Below are 27,583 nucleotides of genomic sequence, written 5' to 3'. Positions count from 1 at the left end.
ACCAACAGGTATGGCAGGGGTATGACCACCCTCAGCCATTATTAATAAATAATTAGCATTAAAAGTTAATGGCTAGACCCGCACCCACGAGCACGTCATTTGGGGCGGGTGCTTGGGTAGCCGTTCGGTAGCGGTTTCCCGTCATCTCCTTACCTGCGAAGTCCGTGTGGTGCTGGCACAGTGCATGGGGAATCCCGTCCTTTATGTAACACCCGTGTTTTTAAATTCCGGAGGTGGGACGTTTTTCATAATCCGACCATTGGCGATGGTCTGTTACCAGTAAATGTTGTTCCGGGGACAATTTTTACCTTTTGAATTTGTGGCCGACTGATAGATGGTTCACAAACATCAATCTACGCCGAATCAATCTACAACACAGGAAGGGTTTGGATTTTACTAAAATAGCCCCATTGTCCGGGACTGAAGATCCTTGTCTCTTAAGTAATCTCTCCCATCACTCGGCAGCCGGGAGAGAGAGAGAGAGAGGGAGGGAGAGAGAGATGGGAGTTGATTACTACAAGACGCTCGGGGTGGACAGGAACGCCAAGGAAGACGACCTGAAGAAGGCGTATAGGAAGCTGGCGATGAAATGGCATCCTGACAAGAACCCCAACAACAAGAAGGAAGCAGAAGCCAAATTCAAGCAAATCTCTGAAGCTTACGACGTAACCCTTTCCGATCGCTATTCTTTTTCTTGGCTTTGAATCCCCTTTTCTCATATGTATATGTACATATCTCTCTCAACAGTTTTTTTATTTTTATTTTTTTTATTTAAAAATATTTTTAGGTTTTGAGTGACCCACAGAAGCGGGCCATCTACGACCAGTACGGTGAGGAAGGACTCAAAGGCCAGGTTCCCCCGCCCGGTGCTGCCTCTGGCTTCTCCACTTCTGGTGGTGGGGGCCCCACAATGTTCAAGTTCAACCCAAGGAGCCCCGATGATATTTTCTCTGAGTTCTTCGGCTTCTCCAGCCCGTTCGGCGACATAGGTGGATCCCGTGGTGCTGGCGGATCAGTGCGCTTCCCTAGGAGCATCTTTGGAGAGGACATCTTCGCCTCTTTCACCAGCGGTGGTGGAGGGGGTGGTGAGGCATCCACCAATGTCCTCCGTAAGGGAGCCCCCATCGAACGGACCCTCCCTTGCAGCCTGGAGGATCTGTATAAGGGTACCACCAAGAAGATGAAGATCTCTAGGGATGTCATTGATGCCAATGGGTGAGTGGTTTTTTTTCCCCCCCCTTACTTCTCTTTCCACCTCTTAAAAAATTTATTTTCATATGTGCTTTCTGTCTTCCTCAAACTGTTAACCTTTTAGCATCGAAAAAAAAAAAAATCAGGATCCTTCCTGTGTAAGTAGGCTAACAGCTTCTAGCTGATGGTACCTTTTGTAAAAAAAAAAGAAGGAAGAAGAACCGAGCTAGCTGATGGTGTGAATCAAACATGGCAATGTAGGTTGGGGATTACCCTTATAGTAATTTCCCAAAAGTTAATCTGGCCAGTACACATCTTACCAATGCTTGGTAATCTCTAACAATTGAGCGGATCATCTGATATGACCCTTACCTACTCATATTTCCATATGCTGATGTAGCTCAATCTGAGGTTGTCTCAATTGCTGGTATTGCTCCTATAAGCATACGACAATCATTCTTGTGCTAACTAGGTATATGGTTTCTATAGGTGGTGTGAAACACACAGCAGTAGGGGTGCACACGGGTTGGTTCGGTCCGGTTTTGGGGTGAAACCGGAACCGAACCGTTCCATACGGTTCTAGGAATTTTGGAACCGGAACCGGACCATTAGCACCCTAGAACCAAACCGGAACCGGACCATGAAAACCGGTTCGGTTTCGGATCGGTTCCACGGTTCTGGGCTTTATAAAATCCAGCCCAATTGGTATGAATTCCGACAGCCGCTAACACCACCCATTGCAGCTGCCAGAAAAAAATAATAATTGAACCCATTTTTGGGTAGGACCCACACATGTTCAAAAAGGTTTTATTGTACGGAAGAGTAGATGTTCAAAGAGATTTAATGGTGCATGATGTCTCTAAAGGCAATGTTTTGGATTAGTGAAAAAATAAAATGAAGCGATCATGAAATCAAACTGCGATTGTGAAAGTCACACTTTTGGAAATTTCATATAATAGTTCACCACAGGGACTTATACGTATGGGAATCCAAACCGTCCAAATTCACTATGGATGGAGCATAACCCTAAAATCACAAAATGGGATGATCTTAATCATGCTTAATACATTGAACCCATACAATACCACTCAACACTACATGCAACGAGCTCTGAATGCAATCTCACATATTAGAATAGAAAAGTGCAGCAACACATCAAAAATAGTAATACTAAAACAATAATAAAACCAGTTTCGGTTCTAGGTTCGGATCCATGGTTCGGTTCGGTTCTACATACCCCTAAACTGGAACCGAACCGTACTAAACGGTTCTTTGTTTTTTGCAATTGGAACTGGAATTGGTGCACTCTAGAACTGGACCAAACAGGACCATTTGATTGGTTCCGGTCCGGTTCCATGGTTCTACCGGTTCAATGTGCACCCCTACACACCAGTGTCAAGACCTGAAGAACTAATGCTCAAACTAGGTTTCGTAACAGGCACTATACCAGTAAAGTCAGTCTTTTGAAAGATGACTAAAATTGTATAGAAAAGGCCAGCAAAGCTGGACAAACATGGCTATAGTTGGTCCTCATATGGGAGTGGCCATCTTATTTGTGCCTCCACCTCAGGACCTGCAATGGCAAGGCAAAACTAACAAAAAACAAAGATTAAAACAGCCATCGTATATATGCAGAGCTCGCAACTAAGGTCCCGCCCATAGATAGGACCCAAGAGGCAAGCAACTTTCCTGTATCCCAACCTTGATAGATCTCTAGTGTTGAACAAGGATACCATAATGATCACCCTCAATTTTGATTTTTAAAGGGCCCACCTAAACACCATAGAGGAAATAGACCACGTCAAGGGATTTGAACGAGCCAACTTGTTGTCAAAAACCTTGAGTTTCTTTCCGTTCAAATCCCCCACAACTTCACAAATAGAACCATCTTTCATATAATAATGCTACGTGAGTGAAAAAAGGTCCAAGCATCCATCCCCAAATGACATGAGAAACAGATCCATTAGCAAAAGCAAATCTTAGAATGCTTAAAAAAGGGCCCACAAAGTGCAAGTAGTCTTTCAATGAAGAAACAAGTGTTTGGTAGATTTCTCATCCTTCTGGCACTTAATTCTTTTGTTGGCAGATTCCTAATCCAGGAAATTAAAGCATTTGAGGGAACTTAGGAGTAGCACCAATAGGTAATAAGATGAGGGAAAGTAGACTTAGGTGGTTTGGTCATGTGCAACGGAGACCAAGAACTGTGCCGGTTGGGAGTGAGTTCGCACAAGTTAAGGCTCTAAAAGAGCAAGCAGAAGGCCCAAAAAGACGTGGATAGAGGTAGTAAGAAAAGACTTTATGACCAATGGTCTAACTGCTGAAGGTATGAGTGGAATGGTGGAACAAATTCATGTAGTTGACCCCAGTTAATTGGGATAAGGCTCAAATGATGATGATGATGATTTTAAGTTTGAGGATTTTCCCTTCTTTTTTTTTTTTTTTTTTTTGAAGATTGTAAGAAAATATATTAAAAGGAAAAATGCCAGAAGAAGGGAAAAAACAAAGCAAATTAACAAGACAACAACGAAATAAAATAAAAACAAAGAAGAAACTTGAAAACAACTATACAACTCGAAAGTAGACCCCAAAGACAAGCACACTAATCCATGATCGACGGGATGACTGTTTTGTCTAAGAGATTTAGACTAAACAACCAATCTTTCAGAACCCAGATAATATGCTTTGAAACAGAGGACGAAGAGGAGGATAGATCCCAAAAACAAAGATTGTTCCTTTCTCCCCAAGGGAGCCCAAATAGCAATATTCATGGCAGCCATTTTCCAAATGAGCAAGGAATTCTTCTTAAAATCTAAGTTATTCCAAGCAAACAAGAAACTTTGAATCAAATCAGACATAGCCCAAGAAACTCAAAATCTGTTGGAAATAGATGACCCTTCAGCCGCATATGAATAATGGAGGAAAAGGTGAAGGATGGACTTTGTTTTGCCAAGGCACAGGAGACACGTTAGGGAGGGCAAATCCTCAACGTTGAAGGTTGTCCATTGTTGGAATCCTCCCTTTCGCTAGAAGTCGGATGAAGGCTGAAATCTTAGGAGGGACTTAAGCAGCCAAATGAAGGGAAAATAGAAACCTGATTGGAGGTTGATCCTCTGATGTGGTTGAAGAGAGATTTCACAATGAATTTGCCATAAGTAAAGAGGGTTAGGCTGTCTACTTATCCGAAGAAAGGCTGCGCACCGTGGAGAAGTTCAAGGAGTTCCAACAAATCCTCTGTTTCAGCTTCCGATAGGGTCTTAAAAAAGGAGGGCACCAAGCCCCTGAACCATAAAAAGAGAAGCAATCAGAGATGGTGATGGAGGAGTTAGAGGAAATTCTGGCTAATCTTAGAAACAGAGAAGAAAGGTGATAGGGACATCAGAGGACCTACTCGGGTGTACCAAAGACGGAGACGACCACCCACATCAGCACAACTTTCTTTTTGGATGGGAGATGAGTTCCAAATGGGACCTGCTAGGCCATTTTGAAGACCCCACATGCATTGGACGTGCATCAGGAAGACCCCACTTTGGGATGACGCATGTGGGTTGCTTAGGAGACCATTTTAGTCGTAGAATTTCTATTTCGTGTCAATCTGACCGTTAGATCTTGTCGATCGGGCCAGTGGGGGGGGGAGTTCCAACCCTAGTGGTGTTATTGAGAAGAAAGAAACAAAGAGAGAAGCTCTATTGTGTGAATGTTTCCCCTGAAGTAGTTTTATCCAGGACCCTATACATTATGTTCTGCCGAGCCATCTCTCGACAAGATTAATAGGGCCCCAGATGGCCTGGACCTCGACTCCTATTCGGCCGATACATGATTAGTCTCGTTGGAGATTGAAATTTCTGGCCGAAAGGTAACTAGGGACTTGGTCAATGAGACCAACCCTTTGATGTTCGGCTGTGCTTGGCCTAGGTAAAGCAGTTGGATCTGAGCCGAGTCTCCAGCCACAATGTTTAGGGAAAACCCCATCGATCATGGCCTTTCATTAATAGAGTCATGTCCATGAGTCCTCTTCATTATGTTTTGCCAAGCCATTTTTTGATGGAATGGTGGAATTCATAGTTCGGAGGAAGAAAGGAAGTGGCAAAGCGGTTGACACTCGACCGCTGCATCATCGTTCCTGGATTGTCGGGATATTCAGGAAACCTCCATGACCGTCCGTGTTGGCCGATCGTTTACAGAACGATCGAAGATACTCTGAAGGAAGAGGAGACAATGGGCAAGGAAAAGCATGGAAAAGTCTGGAAAGATTTGGGACTAAAGATGGTTTTTCCTGTATGGCTTCGGAACCTAGGAGAGGAAATCCATCTTAGATAAAGATGAGTGTGGTGAAGATCTCTGGGTTGTGAAGACCTGAAGCCTAGAGTTCCCTTTTTAGACGAGATGAAGCAAAGGAGAGTTAATGCGCATAAAGGAACGACATTGAATGAGTTTTTCAAGATGTAAATGCAGTTATTATAGAGGTGTTGGAATATAGTAGAAATTAATTCCTCTTGACATGATGTATCGCTGCAAGAGAAGATATGGTAAGTACACTTGGGGATGGCTAAGTACTGATAGCCATACTGCTACATGGAAGCCAAGTGAAGCATGTGAATAGTCATCTATCTCATGTATGCATGTATAATCGGGGTGTGAAACGCGTGATGATTGAATATTGGCTGAGAGTTTAAAAAAGTTATTCATTATTTTGCTGGTGACTGCACTACTACACAGAAAAGCAGAAATTTAAAAGCGATAAAGGCTGATTAAACCAGGCCTTCAGATTTTTGAACTCCTCCAAGAGAGCTTGCATCTTTGCTTCATCTTTTTCCTTAGCGGGCCCCCATTGGTCTCCGTCCTCAATGATGTGGCAGCAACTGATCAACACGAACAAAGATGGAGTATACTTCACTCTCGACCGCCTTTTTGTCAGCATGGCTTACCATCGACTGAGTCCGATATGGATGGATCTGTTCATCTATAAACTCTAAGTCCGCTGGATCGATCATATATTTTACACAAAAGGCGCTACCTCGTTCTTGTAGTTTGTCCATCATGCTAGAACGGTACGACTGCAACATTTTGAACATCGACTAGTTGAATTGGTGTGCTTGAACACAACGTAACTTGTTGTACCAAGCTCTTTCATATTTGCCACTCATATTGGCCGAATACTTTATGACCATTTCTTGTTTGTTGATGTAGCATCGATTTACATCATGTCGGTAGAAGGCTCTCTCATAACGGTCTACCATGGTGGTTAGCTGTTTTAACTTCTTGAGCAGTCATTCCAGCTGATTGTTCAACTCGACTGAGGGATGAAGGTCGAGCGAGCATGAGGCATCAGTGATGAACCTCCTCACGTCAGATGGCAGGAAAGAAAAAGAGAAATCTTTCAACACTTCAAAATCTCTTGAAGAAAGGACTCAGCCCCAACGATTAGAGAAGGTAACTCAATAGCCATGAGATTGTTTGAAAGTAATGATGAAGATCGAGGTTTGGTATTACTTAAATAGTCTAATTGGAAAGCCTACTACTTGTAATAGGCGCAGTTATGGGAAGCCGCATGTTCTAGTTTGTTTGCGACGTGAGCAGTTAAGGCAGATTTCACAGAAGCATGACACGTTCAACTAAAATGAAGGGAACATTCTGGGCTGTCTAACTGCGTTGCAAAATGATTATATGTGCATAATGTAAAATTCTCAAAAGTGGCTCAAGAGCCATTCATTCATGCGAGAAGATTACAAACTAGAAGATAAAAATTCTTGAAGAAATGCTTTAGCCTTCACCATTCGTTTCCTGGTTGCTAGCAGTGATGCTTCTGCCTTGGCCAGGGATCGAGATGCTTGGTTCATTTATTCTGCTTGTAAATGGGCCGCATCAACTAAACGAGATATTTCATCCGCGGTCCTGGTCTGCTCTGCACACTCGTCCTTTAATTGCTGTTTCAGTATTATCAGTTCGGCCTACAAGGCCGTAATTCTCGTTTCAAGGTTCCCAATCTTCGTTTCAGATGCTCTCGCTACAACATTTTTGGCTGAGAGCGTACGAGCAATTTCTTGTACACTGGCCTTCTTAAGATCGGTCGCTTGTTTCTCAGCCTCTAGACGACCGACGACTGCTTGAGCATGACAATACATGTCAAGTGATGCAGGACATGAAATTAAACATGATGTGTGAGATTTCAGGCTTAAAATCACCTTAGGTCAGAAACAATTACACAAATTCCATATCCCACATAAAAAGTCCAAACATTCAAGTAAAGGGGAATATATGCAGGTCCAGGGCTACACAGGCTAAGACTGGACCAATAAAAATTATAAACCAAAGATGCTCAAAGGGAAATAGAAATCAACCACACATGCATAGCAAACAGTCTCTAATCCAAGGGATTCCCCAATCTCAATTCAAGGAACCCTAGGATGAAAAAAGGGGCAAATAAATTACGGCTAATGCAAACTAAGGCTAGGTTTAGGAAATAGGAATGAAAAGAGGAAAACCAGAGGAAAGCCTGACCCGGAGAAAGCTCCTGCGTGCAGATGATGGTCCGGGGTTGACGCACATGCGCGAGTGGGCTGGCTGCACGTGTGATGGAAGCCCGCCTCCCCAAAGTGACACCTAGGCCTTAGTCAGCCAGAGGAGACTTCCAATCTCTCTAAGTTTGACGACGATCCGACGTAATGTCTAGGCGTAGTGCTCCGCCGAAGTTTCAGCCCTCCTACAGGTCCAGATTCTGGAAACTGGCTGTAGGGGGATGCATAGCTGCAAAAGCTGGGAAATTCAAAGCAATAATGATGATAGAAGATGAGAGATATGGATAGAAGAGGGTAGGGGCGGATGAGGATAGATGTGACTTCGCACCACAGTAGTTAGCCCTTCGAAAAGGGAGGGCACCCACTTTTGAATTCTTCTACAACTCACTAAGAGAGCAGAAAAATAAATCAGGAATTTTTATTAAGCTTCAATAAATTAAAAGAACTATAAGGGGTGCCTATTTATACGGAAAACCTTATACCCCCAAAACTCGCATCATGTGCACAACCTTTTACTTGGCGATGAAGTAAACTAAAATAAAAACCAATCAAAAAAATCTAAAGCGTTCATGATATTCTATATAATATAAATAAGCAAAACCTAAAATATGAAATCAATCCGACTGGTGGGCCACGATCATGAGATCCTATGATGGGCTTTTCTTGACTATCGGGCCTACTCTTTTGAATCAAAACTTCATCTTCTAACTAGGAGGCCTTCCCCGGACGTCGCCATCTAGCCAGATCGACGGTGGGGCCTTCCTCGCGTACGTGCGTAGGTGGGGCGACGTGGTGTGCATGTGCGCATGATGTCCCCATCAAAATTAAAATATGATATGCAAGATTTCAGGCTTTAGATCATACTAATTTAGAAACAATCACAAAAATTTCACATCCCACATAAAGTCAAGCATTCAACAAGGGGGATCTACAAGGGTCCAAGCCTACACATGCTAGGGCTGGATCAATTAAAATTATAGACTAAACAATGATCAAAGGAGAGTAGATTCATCCACACACGCAAATGATTATTTCCCCAATCCAAGGTAAAGGGGGAATAGAAATTGGGATTTAGGGTAATCTAGGGTTAGGGTTAGGAAAATCAGATGAGAGATGAACGAAATAGAGGAGAAAGACGAACCCGAGATGTATCACATGTGTGGACAGCAGCAGGGTCCAGACGCACGTGCGTGGGATCTTACTTGCACATGTGTGAGGCTCACGAACCCAAAAATGACAAGCTTGGGTCTGGTCGGCCAGGGGTGGGCCACACACACACCAAATTTCCAGATGATCCGACATTTGGTTTGTGCGCGGTGCTCCACTGAAGTTTCAGCCCTCCCGCAGGGCCTGATTCTGCAAATTTGCTGTAGAGGAAGGATATATTGCAAAAGAGGGTGGATTTGAAGCGTGGATGGCTATGGGAGATGATGAATATGAATGATAGGAGATGGGGGCGATTTGAGATGGGTGTGGCTTCGCACCATGGTAGTTAGCCCTTCAAAGAAGGGAGGGTTTCGCACTCAATTGGATTTCCACAATTCAGAGAATTAGAGAAGCAGGAAAATGCAGAATTTTATTCATAATATTCAATGAAAAAAAACTTATAAGGGGTTGCTTATTTATAAGAAAACCCTACACCCCAAAAGCCGCACCATGTGCGTACCCTATTATTTAGAGACGAAGTAACAAAAATAACAACTAATCAAAGCAATCTAAACCGTCCATGATATTCCTAATAACAATAATAAGCAAAACTCAAAAGTACTAGATCATCTAGAGTAGTGGGCCACGATCATGAGATCCAATGATGGGATCCACATGACAAGCGGGTCCATTCAAAGGAACCAGAACACAGTCCTCTAACTAGGAGGCCCTCCCTGGACATCTTCATCAATCCAGATCGATGGTGGGGCCCTCCTTGTCTACGTGCGTAGGGGGAGCATGTGTGTGCGCGAGATGTCCCCATCATCAAGTATGCCTTGGAGATCCAGAAGGGATGATGCCTTGATTGCCAAAGTCGGATCCGATTGAGATGACATGTATGTTGAATCAATTAATTGGCCGATTTTATCTGTCAATTCGACATCAAATGATTCAGACAATCCTTTCCTAAGGATCTCATATAGCTCGGCCAGTAAGTTTTGGAAGTTGTTGTGGTAGAGGGGAGATTTTGCTCCACATCTCTCCTGCCAAAGCCTTCTCTAGTACAGAAAGGGCATCATTGACTGGAGAAGGGTTGACAAAAACAGAAGCTTCACCTCCAGGAACTGTTACCGAAGGAGTCATGACAATCGCCTCTGTTGCGGCTGATGCTGTTGCAGTCTCGGTCAGATCAATTGCGGTCGATTGTTCAACCTCGACTGATTGTTGTTCTTCAATGATTGTTGTGACCTGTTCAGCTATCTCTACAGAAGTGTCTACAACCGTCGCCTCCCTAGAAATAAACTTCTCAGCCTCGACCGACTTTTCAGGCCTGGTTTGTACATTGGCCGTTGCAGACTCGGTCGGAGTCAAAGATTCGCTGGCTGTGTAGATGGTGAAAGAATTGCTGGAGCTAAAGTTAGCTTGAAAGGTTGAATAGGAGTTGGGCGACATGTGTAAGTATTTATGGCAGTATTGACAAAATCTCAAACTTCGCAGTCTCTTTTTTCTGAAAGTACAGCGACCCGGGGGGGGGTTTGTTCCCTATCCGACTGGGCCCCATTTCCGGTCATTCGGGATCAGATGCGTGTGAACTACTCTTGTGCGTGCTTAATGGCCGCAAGATTACTATAAATATGTACGATCGTATTTCGAGATAGGGTCATAAGACGTCGAGCGCATTGGAAGCAATTGACAATGGTGCGACCGAGTTGGAACAGCTAAGCAGACAACTAGCCAATGGTTAAGTTCGCATGAGTGCTGACAGATGTCAATAGACTAGAGGAAGCAAGAACATGAGAAGGATCTGGAAGCCAGAGAGAGGGAAGAACGGTTACAATAACCGTCAGAACGTGAGATGCATTTAGAGTAACAAAGCAGCAATATAAATAGAAGATTAAGTAAGTTAGAAAGTCGTCTCACACCAATCTAAACAAACCAGCAAATCAATTATCTTTCAATTATCCTGTCAAATTTACATTCGGTAGTGTAATTGCTGTCTTTATCAAGTAAATCTTTTCCCTTAGCGCAATTATTTACTTTCCGCATCTGCTGTTTACATTCCTTAGTCCTTTTGTACGGAAGGTAAGGAGAAACCCACCATCAGAGGACGAATCCCACCCTTTGACTATCACCTGATCCATTTACACTTAGAGCGAGTGGCTGAATAGGCGACCGATCTCCTTAGATCTCGGTCATACCCAGTGTCTGCCTACTTCGGCGCTCGGGGTCATTGTTGTTCGGTTTGAATTGGAACCGCATTCCCAATTCTGGCACGCCCACGCACGCACCACCCGTGTTGGAGAGAGGATCGCCAAGACCGAGGCGAACAATATGGTCAAAAGCTTTCTCTTGCAAACAAGGCCCCCCATACCCTCTTCGAAGCTAGTCAATGTATTCATGGGCTAGTAGAGTGCAGTCGAAGAATTGCTTGTTAGCCAAGAGAGCCCCTTGGGCATCAGAGATAATGTTGGACAACATAGGTCTCATATTGGCAACAAGAATCTTAGGTAGGATCTTGTAGGGGCCCCCCAAAAGAATGATGGGGTGGAAATCCTTAAGGTCCGAAGCACCTTCGACCTTGGGAATGAGAGTAATAAAGGAGGCTCACATAGCTTTAGAGATGAAATAAGAGGAGAAATTAGAAAGATACAAAAAGACATCTGATTTTAAGGATTCCCAAAAAGTTTGAAAAAAAGCTAGAGGAAACCCATCGAGACTGGGGACTTGTCTTTGCCAAGGCAAGGACAACCTTGATTTCTTCCTTAGATAGGAAGCTTTATGTGCCTCCTTTTCCTCAAGAGGGAAAATCCAGATTATCCAACCTGGGTTTCAACCAGTTATTTGAAGAAAGCAGAGAGTAGTAGTGAGAAACAATATGTTGGAAACCAGCTGCTGACCTTCAATTCTAGAACCATTGACAATAACAGAGTTGATTTTGTTAGAACGAGATCTCGCACTAGCAATAACGTGAAAATAACGAGTATTTTTGTCACATGCTTTCAACCAAGGAGCCCTAGACCTCTGCCTCCATTTGATTTCTTGTTGTTGGACTAACCTTGCATAGGATTCTTTAGGAAAATCCCCCTATCTCTGTCTTTGTCCTCACTCAAGAGTGGGTTAACTTCCTCTTGCATGTCTAGGGTTTGTATGGCTGAGAGGGAGTTAGACACTGTAGCCTCGAGATTCTCTTGAGACTCTTTCCTCCAATTAATTAGATTGATCTTAAGCAATTTGAGCTTATGACTTAAGGTGAAGCTAAGGCTGCCGGAAACTATAAAAGAAGACCACCAAGAGGAGACTATAAAGCATGAAAACCTTCTACCTCTAGCCATGAGGGTTTGAAATGAAACTATTTAGGGCACCAACTCTCCTCCATCACATCTAATAGGATGGGGTAGTGGTTAGAGATAGGACGCAAGAGGCCACATTGAGAAACCAAAGGGAATGATTCCTACCAATCTGGGGAGACAACGAATCCATCTAGTCTGGAGTGAATATATATTTTTTTTTGGGGGGGGGCGGTGGCGGCGGGGGGAAAGCTCTCATGCTGCTGGAGATGCGATCGTTATTTGATTTTTCAAAAGAAAAATGAGTAACATTGAGATTGCCACGAATGCACCATGGGAAATTCCATTGGATAGAGGATGCGAGACTAACCGGTTCCCTCCAACCTTAGGGGATTTGGAAGATTTTGAAGCTGCCAATGCTGCTTGAGCTCCTCGCTCCTCCACGAACTGATAGAGAGCAATATGGTCTTCCTCCTTGTCCCCGAAAGACAATCCCACTGACCCACCAAATTCCATGAGACCTTTTTGAACTTGCCGAGGGTCCTCACATCTTGATAAGATTTGAGTTAGAATTCCAATGGATAGCGAGATTGGAGCTCTCAGGGAGATTGGGGTTGTTTGTCGAAAGGACTTGGATGCGAGGGACATCCATAATAAATGGGTTAGAAGAATCCGAATGGAAAGAGGGTTGTTGTTGTAGAAGCTGAGGAGCTAAAGAGTTAGATGTGATGGGAGAGGCTGGAACCAAGGCCCAACTGAGGGATTCAAAGTGATGGGATGAAGTGGCAAAGGAGTCCTTCCCCGAAACCTTGATGGATGGGAAGTGTCGGGTCATTCTTGGCAATTGGATAGGGATTTTTGGAAAGCGTCGTAAATGGGGATGGTAAAGAGAGAGACCTTGAGACGGAGGGACAAAAGGGAGAGAGGAAAGAGGGAGAAGACGACTTTGCCTTATTAGAACGCTGAGGAAAGGGAGAAGGGAAAAGTTATTGATCTTTGAGTCATCTTCAGAGGCAGATGGTTCGAGGGATCCATATGTTGGTTGGAGATAATGATTCTGGCAGGAGGAGCTGTCGAAACCCTGCGAAGATTTATGTGAGTCATCATCCAACTCTCTCAAGGGCAAGGAAGAAGCTCAAAAGGAGGAGACATAATCCTCTTTTATGACATGATCACAACCTGAACCCAAATCGAGAAAGGAAAGGGCGGCTAATGGGTCGGGTGACAAGAAAGCAATGCTATATGTTGCCGTTCCCTCCCTTGAGTTAGAACGCTCATGGACCAATGACATCCTTGATCGGAGCTGACACCACCACATCAAAATGCTGGGAAAAGGATTCCTCGAGCCCACCTTGAGGCCATAAGGTCTCTTCACATAAGGAGGTATTGACATTGTAGTTAATGGTTTCTGAAGTTGGACAGCTGTCGGAAGAGAGAGGATGAATCTCTGCAGAAAGGCGACAACTGTCAAAAGGAAAGGAGGGGGTCCAACAATATCGGCTCTCAATGGCTGAAGGCTATGAGTACCAAGGAGGGGATTGTAGCCCTTGGCCTTACAAGTGTATTTGATTCTTGATTGATGGGCCATAATTTCTGTTTAAATAAACACCAAAAAATGATAATGGTGGCTCATTTACATTGCATTTCATGGGAAATTGGAAAACCAAACAGGCCCTAAGTGTTTGAACACGTGAGACAAACCAAGTCTAAACTAGAGTTCCAAGGGAGAGACTATTGAGCCTGTATGCTTTGAACATAATTCCATCTTTCTTTGGGGAAATGGAAATTTCCCTCATATGAGGAAAACTGTGGAAATGGAAATTGTCCACAGCTGACTTTGTTTTCGTAAGTGATGGAAAACATCACATCTGAGTAAAACAGTTCATTTCCTTGGTAGAAAAGAGGATTCCACCAAAATTGGTAGGGAAAAATCAAAGAGGGAAATAATTCCCCATAAAAAGAGCCTCAGCCCTCATGGCTAACACCTTTAGCAAGAGCATCCGCAATCTCATTAACCTCTCTCTGAAGATGTGCAAAAGAAATGTTTTAAGCAGAACAATGAGGCATAACTCATCAAATGCATAATTCAACTTCCATGACGTCAAATCAGATGAAGAGGCACAAGAAATTATGTTTTTGTAATTACCTTCAACACTAACTGCCCTAGAGGACTTGGTGGAGAAGAATCTCAACGCCTCCGCAAGGGCCTTTTGCCTCGGCCTCGCTTCATCCCCCACTCCTGAAGGACTAGAGAAGCATTTGGGACTAACACGCTTATCATCTCCCAGAACTTCACAATCCTACACTTGCTTGGGTTTCCACGTGAGGATCCATTGAAATTAGCTTCCAATAACCTTCAACACTCACTGCCCTAAAGGACTTGGTGGAGAAGAATCTCAAAGCCTCCCCAAGGGCCTTTTACCTCTGCCTCACTTCATCCCCCACTCCTGAAGGACTAGAGAAGCATTTGGGACTAACACCCTTGTCATCTCCCAGAACTTCTCAATCCTACATTTGCTTGGGTTTCCACGTGAGGATCCATCGAAATTAGCTTTCAATAACCTATGGAAGGATGCTTCCACTGGTCAATAATTTGGTCATGTCATTTTTTTTTTTCACATACAGAAATGAACATGTTCTTTTGCTGAAAAGAATAGGTTGCAAAGACCTTTTCCTTAAAACAACAATATTGATAAGGTGTGATACTGTGATGCTATTCGAAGTTGGTTTATGCACTTGGCAGACATGAGAACTGAGAGTGGATGATTCTGATATACAAGTTTATTTTCTCAAGTCTAGTTCATTCGTATAATATCTATATATGCTCTACTATCACGATGTTCAAATATAGGACGGGGATGATCATATATGCTTCTTGGCATTGCTCTCTAGCTTCCTCAGTTGCAGAGAGAAGACATCATCATTGTCACAATCATCCTCCCACCATTGCACAGCTTCTTTTGCTCCTTGTTATCCCACTCTTCATTGATTTCAAACTCTTTAAACTCATCATCGTCTGCAAAGGAGTCAATCTTGGCATCTTCAGTCGCTACCTTTGATTTGGCCATCTTTCCAGAAAGATCGGGGATATTAGAGCTGTGCTTTTTCTTTTTTTTTTTTGCAGGCTTTCTATTCTCTTCTTCTGGTCTGGCGATGGTTTGCTATCCATAATGGTCATCCAATCTCTCGGATGATTAGAAGTAGAAATCCTTCTGAATTCTTTTTTCTGAGAGCCCACCTGGTTATGTATGATTTGATTCCCTGAATGATCTTCGGCATAGATAACAGCAAAAGGGACCGTACACCACAGATCACTTTGTATTTCTTTGAAAGGGCCACTCCCAAAAGCCTTGAGCACTTCATCCAACCAGTGATCAATGCATCGACGATTTCAGATGATATTATTGATACTGCACCTTTGTGATATGAAACTCAGGTATATCCGCAAAAATCGGATGTATCTCAATATATTGTTTATCTCCCCTTTATAGATGTCCAATGTATCAATTGATTCTTGCGAACTATTGCAGTATCAAATATCAATACGTACCTACATATATTGGTGGAAATGGAAGAAAATTCCAAAAATTTAAAAATTTGCACAAGATTTTTTGCGGGAAATTGTTCCTGTGTTTTGATAGGCTCCACTTGAGTGATTTCACATCAAAACACAGTTTTGGTGGACAAATAAGTGAGAAAAATCTGATTTCAGTTGTTTAATTTTTTTTTCTTTTCCAGCAATTTAGGAAGAAAACAAGTGTAAATATGTCTTTCAAAAAGAAGAAAAGGTGTAACTCTATATTCATGCTTGAGTTTCATGCATTGCCATGAATTTGAAGCAAGAAAATTTGATTTTGAAAGCAGAAAAGGCTGGGAAAATCCGAATTTCTTCCATTTTCTCATTCTCTGAAGTTGTAATGCAAGTGTCAAAAATATAAATGCTGATTAGTATATGCCACTATATTGATTGATCACACTTTATTTTTTTGGAAAATTTTCTGATTAAAAATAATTAAGAAGAAATACAGTTTTATGAAGAAAATATATATTTAAATTGAGATGTGTAGTGAATAAATTGCCATTATTTCTGTTGAATACTTGAACAAAAATTTAATGACTAAACAACAATATTTATTAATTAAAGATAATTTTTTGAAAAATTGATTACTTTTTTTTTTTTTTTTTTTTGTTGAAGGGTTTCGAAAAATTGATCACTATGTAATAAATATTTAATGGGGAGACCATTTCATGTTTATGTTGTTAAAAATGTTAATTATTTGGATATAATTGCATTACTTATGGCCGATGCATTGTTTTGTCTCATAAATGGAAAACCATTGTGCATGGTTATTTTTTGTAATGTTTTAAGTTCTTAAATGTGTTATCATGTGCCTTTTAACATCTCCAGAAGTTTCACCAATTAATTCCACCATCTTCCTAAAGTTTCACCAATGTTTCCTCAGACCACGATACGTTTCATGATATGCACCCATGCAATACTTCCCAATGTTTTCAACGATGTTTCCCTATCCCAAGAGTGCGATGATGATACATAAGACATTGCATCCGAATTTCTGACATCCCAAGAAATACGAAATAGATCCAGTTAAATCTTCTGAATGGATTTCATAGTGGTACAATGGATGGGAAGATGGTGAGCCAACATCTTCCTGTATGAGGCAAATTCTAGGGAAACTCTAGTTCTTTAAATGGTCCAAAATCAGACTCTTACTAGTTGTGGCCATCCATGCAAACCTCAAATTTTGAGGAAACCAAAGAATTTGAAGTCAGGACCTTAAATAAGGATCTGACGAAGAACTCACAATTAGATATGCATTTCCAGATTTTTCCTTCACTACCACACGTAGGTGCATTGACCTCCAAGGGATCCTCCAAAAGCTTGGGAGAATATCTTGATTGAGGTCTTCTGAGTTTTCAATAGATGGATGGTGAAACTAAACTTCCCATAATCACTACCAAGGCCTTTGGGCACAACAGTTTTTTCAACATGTTTAATTATTTTATTTAATGTTCACTCTTTTAATTTCCATTGTACTTTCTTGAACATGTGGAGTTGTTCATGTCGGAATGAGAAAAAAAAAGGCCTAGAATTCTTCTTCTTCTTCTTCTTCTTTTTTCCCTTGATGGTGGAGAGGAATTCTTCTATCACCACCAAGTATATTTGAAGTTTGAGTTGATGGTTATGAGCCATGGAGTTCTTAGGGATGATTATTTGATGGGGACATCAGAGGAGCTACTCGGGTGTACCAAAGATGGAGATGACCACCCACATCAGCGCAACTTTCTTTGTAGATGGGAGATGAGTTGCAGATGGGGCCCGCTAGGCCATTTTGAAGACCCCACATGCATTGGACGTGCATCAAGAAGACCCCACTTTGGGATGATGCATGTGGGCTACTTAGGAAACCATTTTAGTCATAGGATTTCTATTTTATGTTTATTCGACCGTTGGATCTTGTCGATCAGGCCATCGGACCATCGGATCTTCCTGATCTGGGCCCCTTGGACTTTGATCTTGCCTTCTTTATGTTTTTTGTTATTTTTAGGATTTATTTAATGGTTGAGATTGATAATAAATGGTTTAGTTTCTTATTTTGGGTGAAGGGCCACTTCACTTAAGTGCGTGGCATAGTTGTAATTATGCTAAATTTTTAATTATAAAACCATAGGAGGGGTGGAGTTCCAACCCTAGTAGTGTTATTGAGAAGAATGAAAAAAGAGACTCGTGTGAAGGAATTTTCCTCATTGTGTTTTAGGGTTTGTGAGAAACCCTCCATTCCAATTAAATTGTGGAAGGGTAGAAGCTTGTTTGGTGGTGGATTCCAAGGTACATCCTTCATCTTCCTCTTATTCGAAAGGTATTCTTCTTCTTACATTATTCATTTCTCTTCTTCAAAAGGTATTCTTCTTCTTACATTATTCCTTTCTCTTCTTCAAAAGGTATTTTTCTTCTTCTCTTGTCTTCCTCTTTTCCTTTCCATTACAACCTTCTAAATCCTAGATCCTTTGAATCCCAAAAAATATCATTCCTAAATTTCCATCCATGAATCCAAAACCCTAATCAAAATCTGATTTTTTTTGTTTTTGGAAACTTTCCCTAAACCAGAATTTTGCTTGCATCATTATCTATGCACGTAGTTGTTGCATTACCCACGCTAGATTGGAAGTCCCTAATTTCAAGTGGACCACTCTTGAACTATTTTATATTTTCATGCACCGTGAATTTGAAAACCTAGGATCTTCATGTTATTAATCTAAATTTCTGAATTTATTATGAGGATATGATTGATTTTACATGTTGATTGCTGAAATTAATGTGTAATTGATCTCCCATCTTCCATCCTAGGATAGTTTCCATCATCCTGTATCAAATTTGGTATCAGAGCCCAGGTCTAGTGTAGGGTAGGTATTTGACAAAATTCCCATACCCATGGTAGAGCATATAAGTCACATATAGCTTGCTGAATTTTTTGCCTGGGTGTTTTCAAAGTCCTATATTGCTGGACTTTTCAGATTTAGTGACTTTAAGACACCTAGTTGCTGAATTTTCAATTTTAGCCTTATTAGAATCATTATAGAGTTGTCCATAGGCTTTAAGGCACGTAGGGGCATCATACATAAAGTAATGTGCATCATATAGTGTCATATTGGACGTCATCAAATCTGATTTTCGTATCGCATTCATCATATAGTACACATACATCTAGGTTCTCTCATTAGGATTATTTAGTGTATGTAAACGCAAATAGGTCGTGGTTTTGGTCTATTCCTCACCATGAATCTGAATCAGATTGCCGAGGCTCTTGAAGGGATTAACCGCTGTTTGACTACCATTGAGATGCACAATAAGACCACTGCCGCGTAATTGACTACCAACAACCAATGTATCACTCGGCTAGAGGCTACCTCTCATGGTACCCTCGTCACGGGGGAAGACCACCAGTCTCAGGCAGGAGACCCAGCAAATGAGGACCCAGTTGAGTAGGATCTAGTTCCAGTAGAACCCATTAGGGGTCGTAATAGGAACTTTGGTAAGGGAGTAGGTCATGTAGGACCGTGCTCTCATGCGCCCTGTGGAGAGTTGCGGGATCGTTACGACTCTGAGGATAGGTTTACGAATAGCGTTAAAGTCGATGCTCCCAGTTTTGATGGTCGCTTAAACCCGAAGCATATTCTTGACTGGCTAATTGACATGAACCACTTCTTTGAGTGGCATGATATGTCAAATCACCGTCGAGTGAGGTTCGCTAAGATGAAGTTGACGGGTCAAGCCAAGATGTTCTGGACCAATACAAAACGAAAGATGAGGTTGGCAGAAACCAAGTTGGAGGACGTAGGAGAGGTCATGGTTGAGGTAATGGTCATGGTGGGGTGTACCCAGCCACCCCTTGGAGAGTATGAAGACCACTATGATCCTGATAAGTGAGTAATTAAAAGTGTGAAAGTATAGGCATCAAGTTATGATGGTCATTTAGATCCCAAGGCCTTCCTTAATTGGCTTGCTGGCATGGATCATTATTTTGAATCGTACGATATTTTTGATCATCGTCGGGTGAGGTTCTCCAAGAAGAAGTTGGTGGGCCAAGCCAAGTTGGTTTGTCATCGGGTGAGGTTTATCGTCGGGTGATGACCCAGTCTTACTGTTGGCCGAGATGAAGAGATCTTAAAGGAAAAGTACAAACCTCTCTCTTACTGCCATACGCTTTTGGATCGGTGGTAATCCCTTCGTCAAGGGTCAATTCTCATGGCTGATTAAGTCGCTAAGTTTGATGCATATATGATGAGACGTAACATTTATGAGGACCCTTTAATGACCCTTTTCCGTTTCAAAATGGGCCTCCAACTCGAGCTTCAACGTGATCTCATTCCTTACGACATCAACACTTTAGAGCACGCCTATAAAGTGGTGCAAGAACTTGAGCGGTATCTAAAATTGCAATTCGTGAGGCGATTCGACTCTCATGAATCCAATGTCAAGACCACTCCCCTCAAGGAGCCAAGTCTAGTTTTAGGAGAATCCGGAGCTCCTAATGGTACTCAATCCAACAATAGGTATGTGAAGGATAAAGGTCTAGCTAGTACTAGCTTGAGGGGAGGTGAGCAACCGCAGTGTTACAATTGCCAAGGATATGATCATTTTACATATCAGTGCCCTACGAAAAAACAAAATAAGACCCTCGTAATTGGTGAGTTTGATGAGGATGCAAATGATTAGGGTGATTGCGAAGAAGAAAATTATCAGTCCGAAATTGGTGCTAGTGATGAAGAAGATGAAGTTGAGATTGTGTCACTTGCAGTTGTCAGATGTGCTTTAGCCTAAGCCAAAGAGAGTGATTTCTTTGATGCATGAATTCAATTTTCTACACTTTAGTGTGGTGATGAAAGCTGTAAGGTGAAAATTGATAATGGTAGTTACACCAACATAGTCTCCACTAGCACTATATCTCGTTTGGGTTTGAAATCCGTTCCTCACCCTCAACCCTATAGAGTTGCATGGGTAGATGTGTTCTTGATACTGGTTTCTCAGCGGTGTCTTATTCCCGTTTAGTTTGCTTCCTACGAAGACATGTTGTGGTGTGATGATTTTCTTATGGATGTGGGCCGCATTATTTTGGTCAGACCTTAGTTGTATGACCATGATGTGACACTATTCAGCCGTTTAAATACGTGTTCATTTTATGTATGAAGGTAAGAGAATAAAGCTAAATGCACTACTGGCCAAAAGCACCTCGGAGAAGGATGTCAAGAAGGGTGATCCAAAAGATGTGAGGAAGTCCCAACCTAAGTCTAAGAGTTTGAAAGGGATACTAAGGTTGATTCAATGGTGTTTGCCCTCGTGGCAAGAGAGCTCACACCTGAGGTTAACGTGGAGTTGCCACCTGAAGTGATTTCGCTGCTGGAGGAGTTTAGCGATGTTTTCCCTGAGGATCTACCAGAAGAGCTTCCACTCATGCAGGACATTCAGCATGCCATAGTTCCACGGTGTCCCGTATCCGTTACGATACGGCCGTATCAGCCGATGCGTAACGGTAACGGCTGACACCGTTACGCGATACGAGGTCGAAACGGGCACCCGCCGATTCTGTGACCGTAACGGCCATTACGGGGCTGTTACGCCCGTTATGGGCCAAAAGAAAATTAGAAAAAAAGAAAAAAAAATAGGGAAAAAAAAAACATACCTTTTTTTAAATTTCTTTTCTTCTCCTCCTTCTCCTTCTTCTTTCTCTTCTTCTTCTTCTCGCCCTGCTGTGGCCCTCCTCTTCCTTCTTCTTCTTCTTCTCTCTCTCTCTCTCTCTCTCTCTCTCTCTCTCTCTCTTTTGATTTTCAGTTTCCCTCTCTCCCATCTTTTTCGTCTGAAATCGGAAGCCCTCTCTCTCCCGTCTTTTTCGTCTGAAATCGGAAGCCGATTGACTCGTGTACCATACACCAGCTATAGCTATATAGCTACTGTAGGTACGTGTCATGCTAAAACGAGCACTAACACTCCTCGAGCTCTGAGTTCTACAAACGGTTCAAAGGAGATCAAAGTTACGTGGGCTCCATAGTGATGTATTTGTTATATCTACACCGTTCATCTATTTTTAGATATTATTTTAGAGTATTACCCAAAAAATGAATCATATCCAAAGATCTTCTGGACCACACCAAAAATAGCAGCGGAGATAATGATTTTCACCGTTAAACAATTTGTAGGCCCACCATAACGTTTATTTTCCATCCAATCTGTTCATAAGGTCAAAAAGACCTGAATGAAGAGGAAAAACAAATTTCATATTGATCTAAAACTTCTGTGATCCCAAAAAGGGTTTCAATGGTAGACGTTCAATCTCCCACTGCTTTTTGCAGTGTGGTCCACTTGATAATTAGATCTGTATTATTTTTAGTGTCAAGCCTTAAGACGAGCTAGTCAAATGAATGGACGGTTTAGATATAATAAATACGTCACGATCAGACCCACATGACTTACTGATGTTAATACAAGTATGTCATTGAGGTGCACAACGTAATCCGCTTTCATAGAAATGTGCATGGTAGGCTTTTGTACACGTGTTGTGTGGCCCCACCATGATGTATATATTTTATCCATGCCATCCATCCATTTTGCCACATCATTCTACGTCATGATCCAAAAAATTAGTAAGATCCAAATCTCAGGTGGACTACACCATAGGAAACAGTGGTTATAGAATGCTCACCATTAAAAATTTCTTAGGGTCTACTGTAATGTTTACTTTTCATCTAACCTGTTAATTGGGTCACATTGACGTGGATGAAGGGAAAACACACATGTTAGCTTGATTTAAAACTTTTGTACCCCCAATAAATTTTTAATGGTGGACGTTTAATTATTGTTGTTTCTTATGGTGCAGTCCACCTGAGCTTTGGATCTGCCTCATTTTTGGGCTCATGCCCTAAAATTATTTGGCAAATGGATGGACGGTGTGGATATAACACATTCATCACAGGTGGGGCCCAAAAAATTTTGAAACTCGTGTGCTACACTTCACAATTCGGGCCCTTAAAAAATTGTATACGAGACATGTATTAACTTAAAATTTACCAATTAAATTATGGACTGTAATTGCTAATTCACCATGCCAAAATCAAAATTTTTAAATAGTTTTAATTGTTAATTTGTAGACGCTTATTTTTTTAAATAGGGCCTTTTGATTTTTTTCATGATTCACTATCCAATAAATGTCCACCAATTCATAAGTGGGATAATGCCAATAAATTGCATGAATTTGACACTGATTTGGGGTATGGATTGGTCCTCCAAGTCAGCCCCAAATTGGCAACACCATCCACCTGAATTTAATTTAATTTTTTTAAAGAACTATTGGGAGAAATGATATCAAATTGTTAAGTATATAAATTAGATATTTATAAAATTAAATATATAAATTTTGGAGTCAAATTCAAGTTATTTGGTTCATAAATTCATCAGACAGTCCGATACAACTTCTCACCAAAGAGTGGACCGTTACACCACCATAAACATGTTCCAATTTATAAATGAATGCATATTTGGAATTCTTAGAATATTCCGGATTTAATCCATATTTGGAAGGCTCATTTCTGACAACATATCTATGTTTACCTTTATGTATAAGAAAGCTGACCACACATCTACAGGACAAAGTCATCAAGAGATTTGAAAGTAAATTATTATGCTGGAGGAGTAGGGCACTTGTCTTTGGGTGAAAGGTTAACACTTATAATGGTGGTGATGATAAATTTACCTATTTACCATATGTCCTTATTTTAGTCCTAAAGGAGTGGTAGTTAGGCTCGAGAAAATTAGGATAGATTCTGTGGATAGAGGTGGATGAGAAACATAAGTTTCATTTAATGAAGTGGGAGGACATTTGTAACCTATGGGATGAAAGGAGAGCCGGTCCAAGGGTTTTGAGAGATGAATTTAGCACTTTTGGGTAAATGGGTATGGAGGTTCGAGGTTGAAGACGGTAGTTTATGGAGGGAAATAGTGGGTAGGAAGTATGGTCTTCAAGAGGGTTCTTAGTGGATCAAAGAATCATCTTTGTATAGGGCCCAATCTCTATGGAAAGGGGTGGCCTCGTTAAAAAAAAAAAAAAAAAAAAAAAAAAAAAAAAAAAGGTTTGATAAAGGGCGGGGTTTCACTTGGGTAATGGTTAGGCAATTAGATTTTGGGAGGATGTTTGGATTGGGGAGGAATCATTACAAGATATGTTTCTGAGATTGGCCCAGCTTGCCACTGCTCGTAATGTTCCGGTGAAGAGGTGTTTTTATTCATGGTGAGGAAATTATTTGGGCTCCCCCCTGTAGGAGGAATTTAAACAACAAAAAGGTTGAGGAATTGTTGAGATTGTTGAACTTATTGGAGAAGGTTTGGCCACAAATTCTACAAAGGGACTCATTGAGGTGGATATCAGAAAAATCCAGTAGGTTCACAATTAAATCTTTTTACTGGAGGATCAATGGTGGTTCAATTAGTACTGAGGTCAGTCATACAGCTCATCTTTTGAGATACGGAGCTCCCCCAAAGGTGGCAGCGCTATCGTGGTTAGTGAGACAATAAAATTCTAACGGTTTACAATTTGCACAAGAGGGAAATGATCCTTTTGTATGTGTCTTATGTGCTATCAGGATGAGCAATTGGGGGACCATCTTTTCATCCGCTATGCTTTTGCGACAAATCTTTGGGAGGTTATTCTCACCAAATTTGCTATCTAGTGGGTCATGACGGGTATCATTGAATATCTATTTCATTCTTGGCATGGTGGGGGTAAAGGAACTATTGGCTGGGATTTGAGCTTTTTGGATAGAAAGAAACAATCGCTATTTTAGGAATTGGAATAGATCTTCACTGCACGTTGGAATTTTGGTAAAAGAGTAGGTCAGGGAATGGGCTATCGAATCTAAGGCAATTGTGGTAGATTAGCTTGGTGAAAGTTAGGTAGATTAGCTTGGTGAAAGTTAGGTTGATCTTGTGTTTCTTCTTGTAAATCTTTAGGCCTTTGTCCTCTTTAAAATAAAACTCATCACCATTAAAAAAAAAAAAAAAAAGACATTGCAAAGTATCACCAATAAATCACGATATTTTCACTGTATAAATTCTAGATGTTGCTTGCATCGCCAATGTATCAATATCACTTAAAATCTATTTATTAAAAAAAAAAAAATCATTTCAATTTTTTTTTGGGGTGCATGCTTGTATGATGAAATGCGTGTGTGTATATGGCTGGAGGGATGGATCATGGATGGATGTATGCATGCATGGATGGATGGGTGCATGTATGCATGTGTTTGTGTATGAATGCATGCATGCATGGATGGATGGGTGGATGTATGCATGTGTTTGTGTATGAATGCATGCATGCATGGATGGATGGATCATGCATATCTGTAGATCTGTGTGTCGTTATATGTATGTATGCATCTATTTTGTATGTCAGTGTTACATTCTTTTAGGCCTCCATTAAAGGAAAATTTATTTTGTATGCATCTATTTTGCAATTGTCTTGATTCCTAAATATGCCAATATGCATATTTTAGCATTTCCTGAAGTTTCATTGAGAAATTCCACCATTTTCCTCATGTTTCCCCAATGTTTTCCCCACTCAGTGATACATTTTCAGGTATCGACGATAATATTGGTGATATCGGTATATGTTTCCGTATCCCTAGCCAGCGATACAAGTAACGATATTGATATTACGAACACTGACTGAGAATACTATAACTTAGTGCTCTGGTAGCACAGGAGCATTTCTACTTGTTTTATTTTCATTTTACTAATCTATTTATTAGTGGACAAAAGTGTTCTTGTGTCTAGATTTTTGAGGTAGCCTAGCTGGATAGTTAGATGCTTGGCACCCATGCCAAGTGCCCCACTGCCAATTGGCTCATGATATGAATACGTTCCAAGTAATTTATCTTGTTTCAAAGGAAAGAGTGACGAACATGTTCCAATTAGTTTATCTCAAGCATTGAGCAATAAAGTTCTTAAATGACTAAGCATTTTACTCGGTGCATTTCCTTGGAAGCAAGTGCTCGTTTATTTGCTGCACAGCTACTTTTTAGCAATCTGATGGATTGTTTGTTTATTGCTGCATTGAAGTCTTTTCTTTGAAATAGGAATTATATGATCCTTGACCTGAGGATACATGCCATTTTATTTGCCATTTGTTTTGTAGGAGACCCACGACTGTGGAAGAAATTCTGACAATAGAGATAAAACCAGGCTGGAAGAAGGGGACCAAGATAACCTTCCCGGAGAAGGGCAATGAGCAGCGTAATTTGATACCTTCAGATCTGGTATTCATAATTGACGAGAAGGCGCATAGCATTTTCAAGAGGGATGGGAATGATCTGGTAATCACTCACAAGGTATCTCTTGTTGAAGCCCTCACAGGTTATACAGCACAATTGATTACCTTGGATGGTCGGAGCCTGACCATCACCATTAACAACATCATCAGCCCTATCTATGAAGAAGTTGTTAAGGGTGAAGGGATGCCAATCCCAAAGGAACCATCAAAGAAAGGCAACTTGAGAATAAAATTCAACATCAAATTCCCCTCCAAGCTTACGTCAGAGCAGAAGACGGGCATCAAGCGTTTGTTGACATCTTGAATTGTGGGCTCTCTCCTCCATGTATTTTTTTTTTTTTTTTTTTTTTTTTAAAAAATTTTTAAATTTTTATAATTATGATTCTACACTTGGAGTTTTTAAAGTTATGAGCAATGCTTTTGCATCTCATTTTGTCGGAGTGGAGTCCCAATTGTTTAGGGTGTCTTCAAGTTGTCTCTTTTCCAGAGTCCATGCTTTTGTATCTCATTTGGTTGGAGAGAGATTATGATGATTTTGGGTTAAAGACACTCTTTAACCATCACCATCTTTTGTTAATTCATTTGTAGCTGGTAAACGTGCCTTGGGTGTTGTGTTGGTATCAAGGCTCTCACTCTCACTCTCACTCTCACTCTAGCCCCACATGTTTGGGCCCCCGGATCTCATTTCTGAACACTCAAAAGTTCAAAGTCTGGGGCATAAGGCTCATTGACAGTCCAAGATAACTTTGTTTGCACTGGATACTTTTGAACAAGGTTCTAATTAGTGGTGACTGAATCCAATAAATCCAATGACGTGGACAACTTTGGTACTGCAGCCTGTGCAGTGGTGGAAGGTACACAGTTACAATACAATCATCAACTGTACACTAGTAGAACACTATTAAAGGTCGTCCAACAATCATGCTAATCACTTCATTTTGCTTCCAGTTCAGTCTTTTTGTATCCACATCCATAGTGGGTCCAACAACTGGGTGATCTAGATCATCCAGTGGTTTGACAATACAATCCTATCTGGATTGGTGATAGTGGTGACTCTTTTTTAAGTTTCAAGTCCCATGACAATCAGGCAGTAGAGCGAAACCGTTGGGAATCATGGTACCAGCATCTATACCATTTAAAAAAAAAAAAAAAAAAAAAAAAAAAAAAATCATTTTTCAAATGCACCATTAAGGTTCGACCTTACCATGATATCTGCTGTAGATTTGAAATATGCATTATCCGGTGACTCATCTTCAGTTGATCTTCTCCCAAAACTCATCCACTATCTAACCTTAGTCCACACCATCTAGAACAGTGTGAAATGCCTACAACAACTAAAAAATCACATGAGTTTACGAATGGCCTTAAATTTGGTGGGACCTTCGCACAATTGGCAAGTTAGATGTTTGAACCGCATATTGGTGGCCCCACAAACATTCAAGAATGTTTTAATGGGTGGGGTTACACTTTCAACATCATAGTATGGTGTGGCCCACTTAAGTTATGAATTAGGCTGGGTTTTAAGAGCTAGGCCCGATAGGGACAGGTGCATCTGATAGACAAGGTGGATGTCCAATTAGCATTATTGCGGTTCCTAGGGCTCAAAACT

The 27,583-nt window shown here is 41.2% G+C and overlaps 1 protein-coding gene across 1 annotated transcript; it reads left to right on the top strand.

Moving 5' to 3' along the window:
* The first annotated feature begins 310 nt into the window (after positions 1 to 310).
* LOC131253288 (uncharacterized) lies at positions 311 to 26,537 on the top strand. The gene is made up of 3 exons (XM_058254237.1): positions 311 to 665; positions 788 to 1,215; positions 25,840 to 26,537. The coding sequence occupies exons 1-3, from the start codon at positions 501 to 503 to the stop codon at positions 26,276 to 26,278; spliced, it is 1,032 nt and encodes a 343-aa protein (XP_058110220.1). The 5' UTR covers positions 311 to 500; the 3' UTR covers positions 26,279 to 26,537.
* The last annotated feature ends 1,046 nt before the right edge of the window (positions 26,538 to 27,583 follow it).

The sequence above is a fragment of the Magnolia sinica genome, chromosome 8 (assembly GCF_029962835.1).
Source record: "Magnolia sinica isolate HGM2019 chromosome 8, MsV1, whole genome shotgun sequence".
Taxonomy (NCBI): domain Eukaryota; kingdom Viridiplantae; phylum Streptophyta; class Magnoliopsida; order Magnoliales; family Magnoliaceae; genus Magnolia; species Magnolia sinica.
This window is presented reverse-complemented; position numbering and strand designations above follow the sequence as displayed.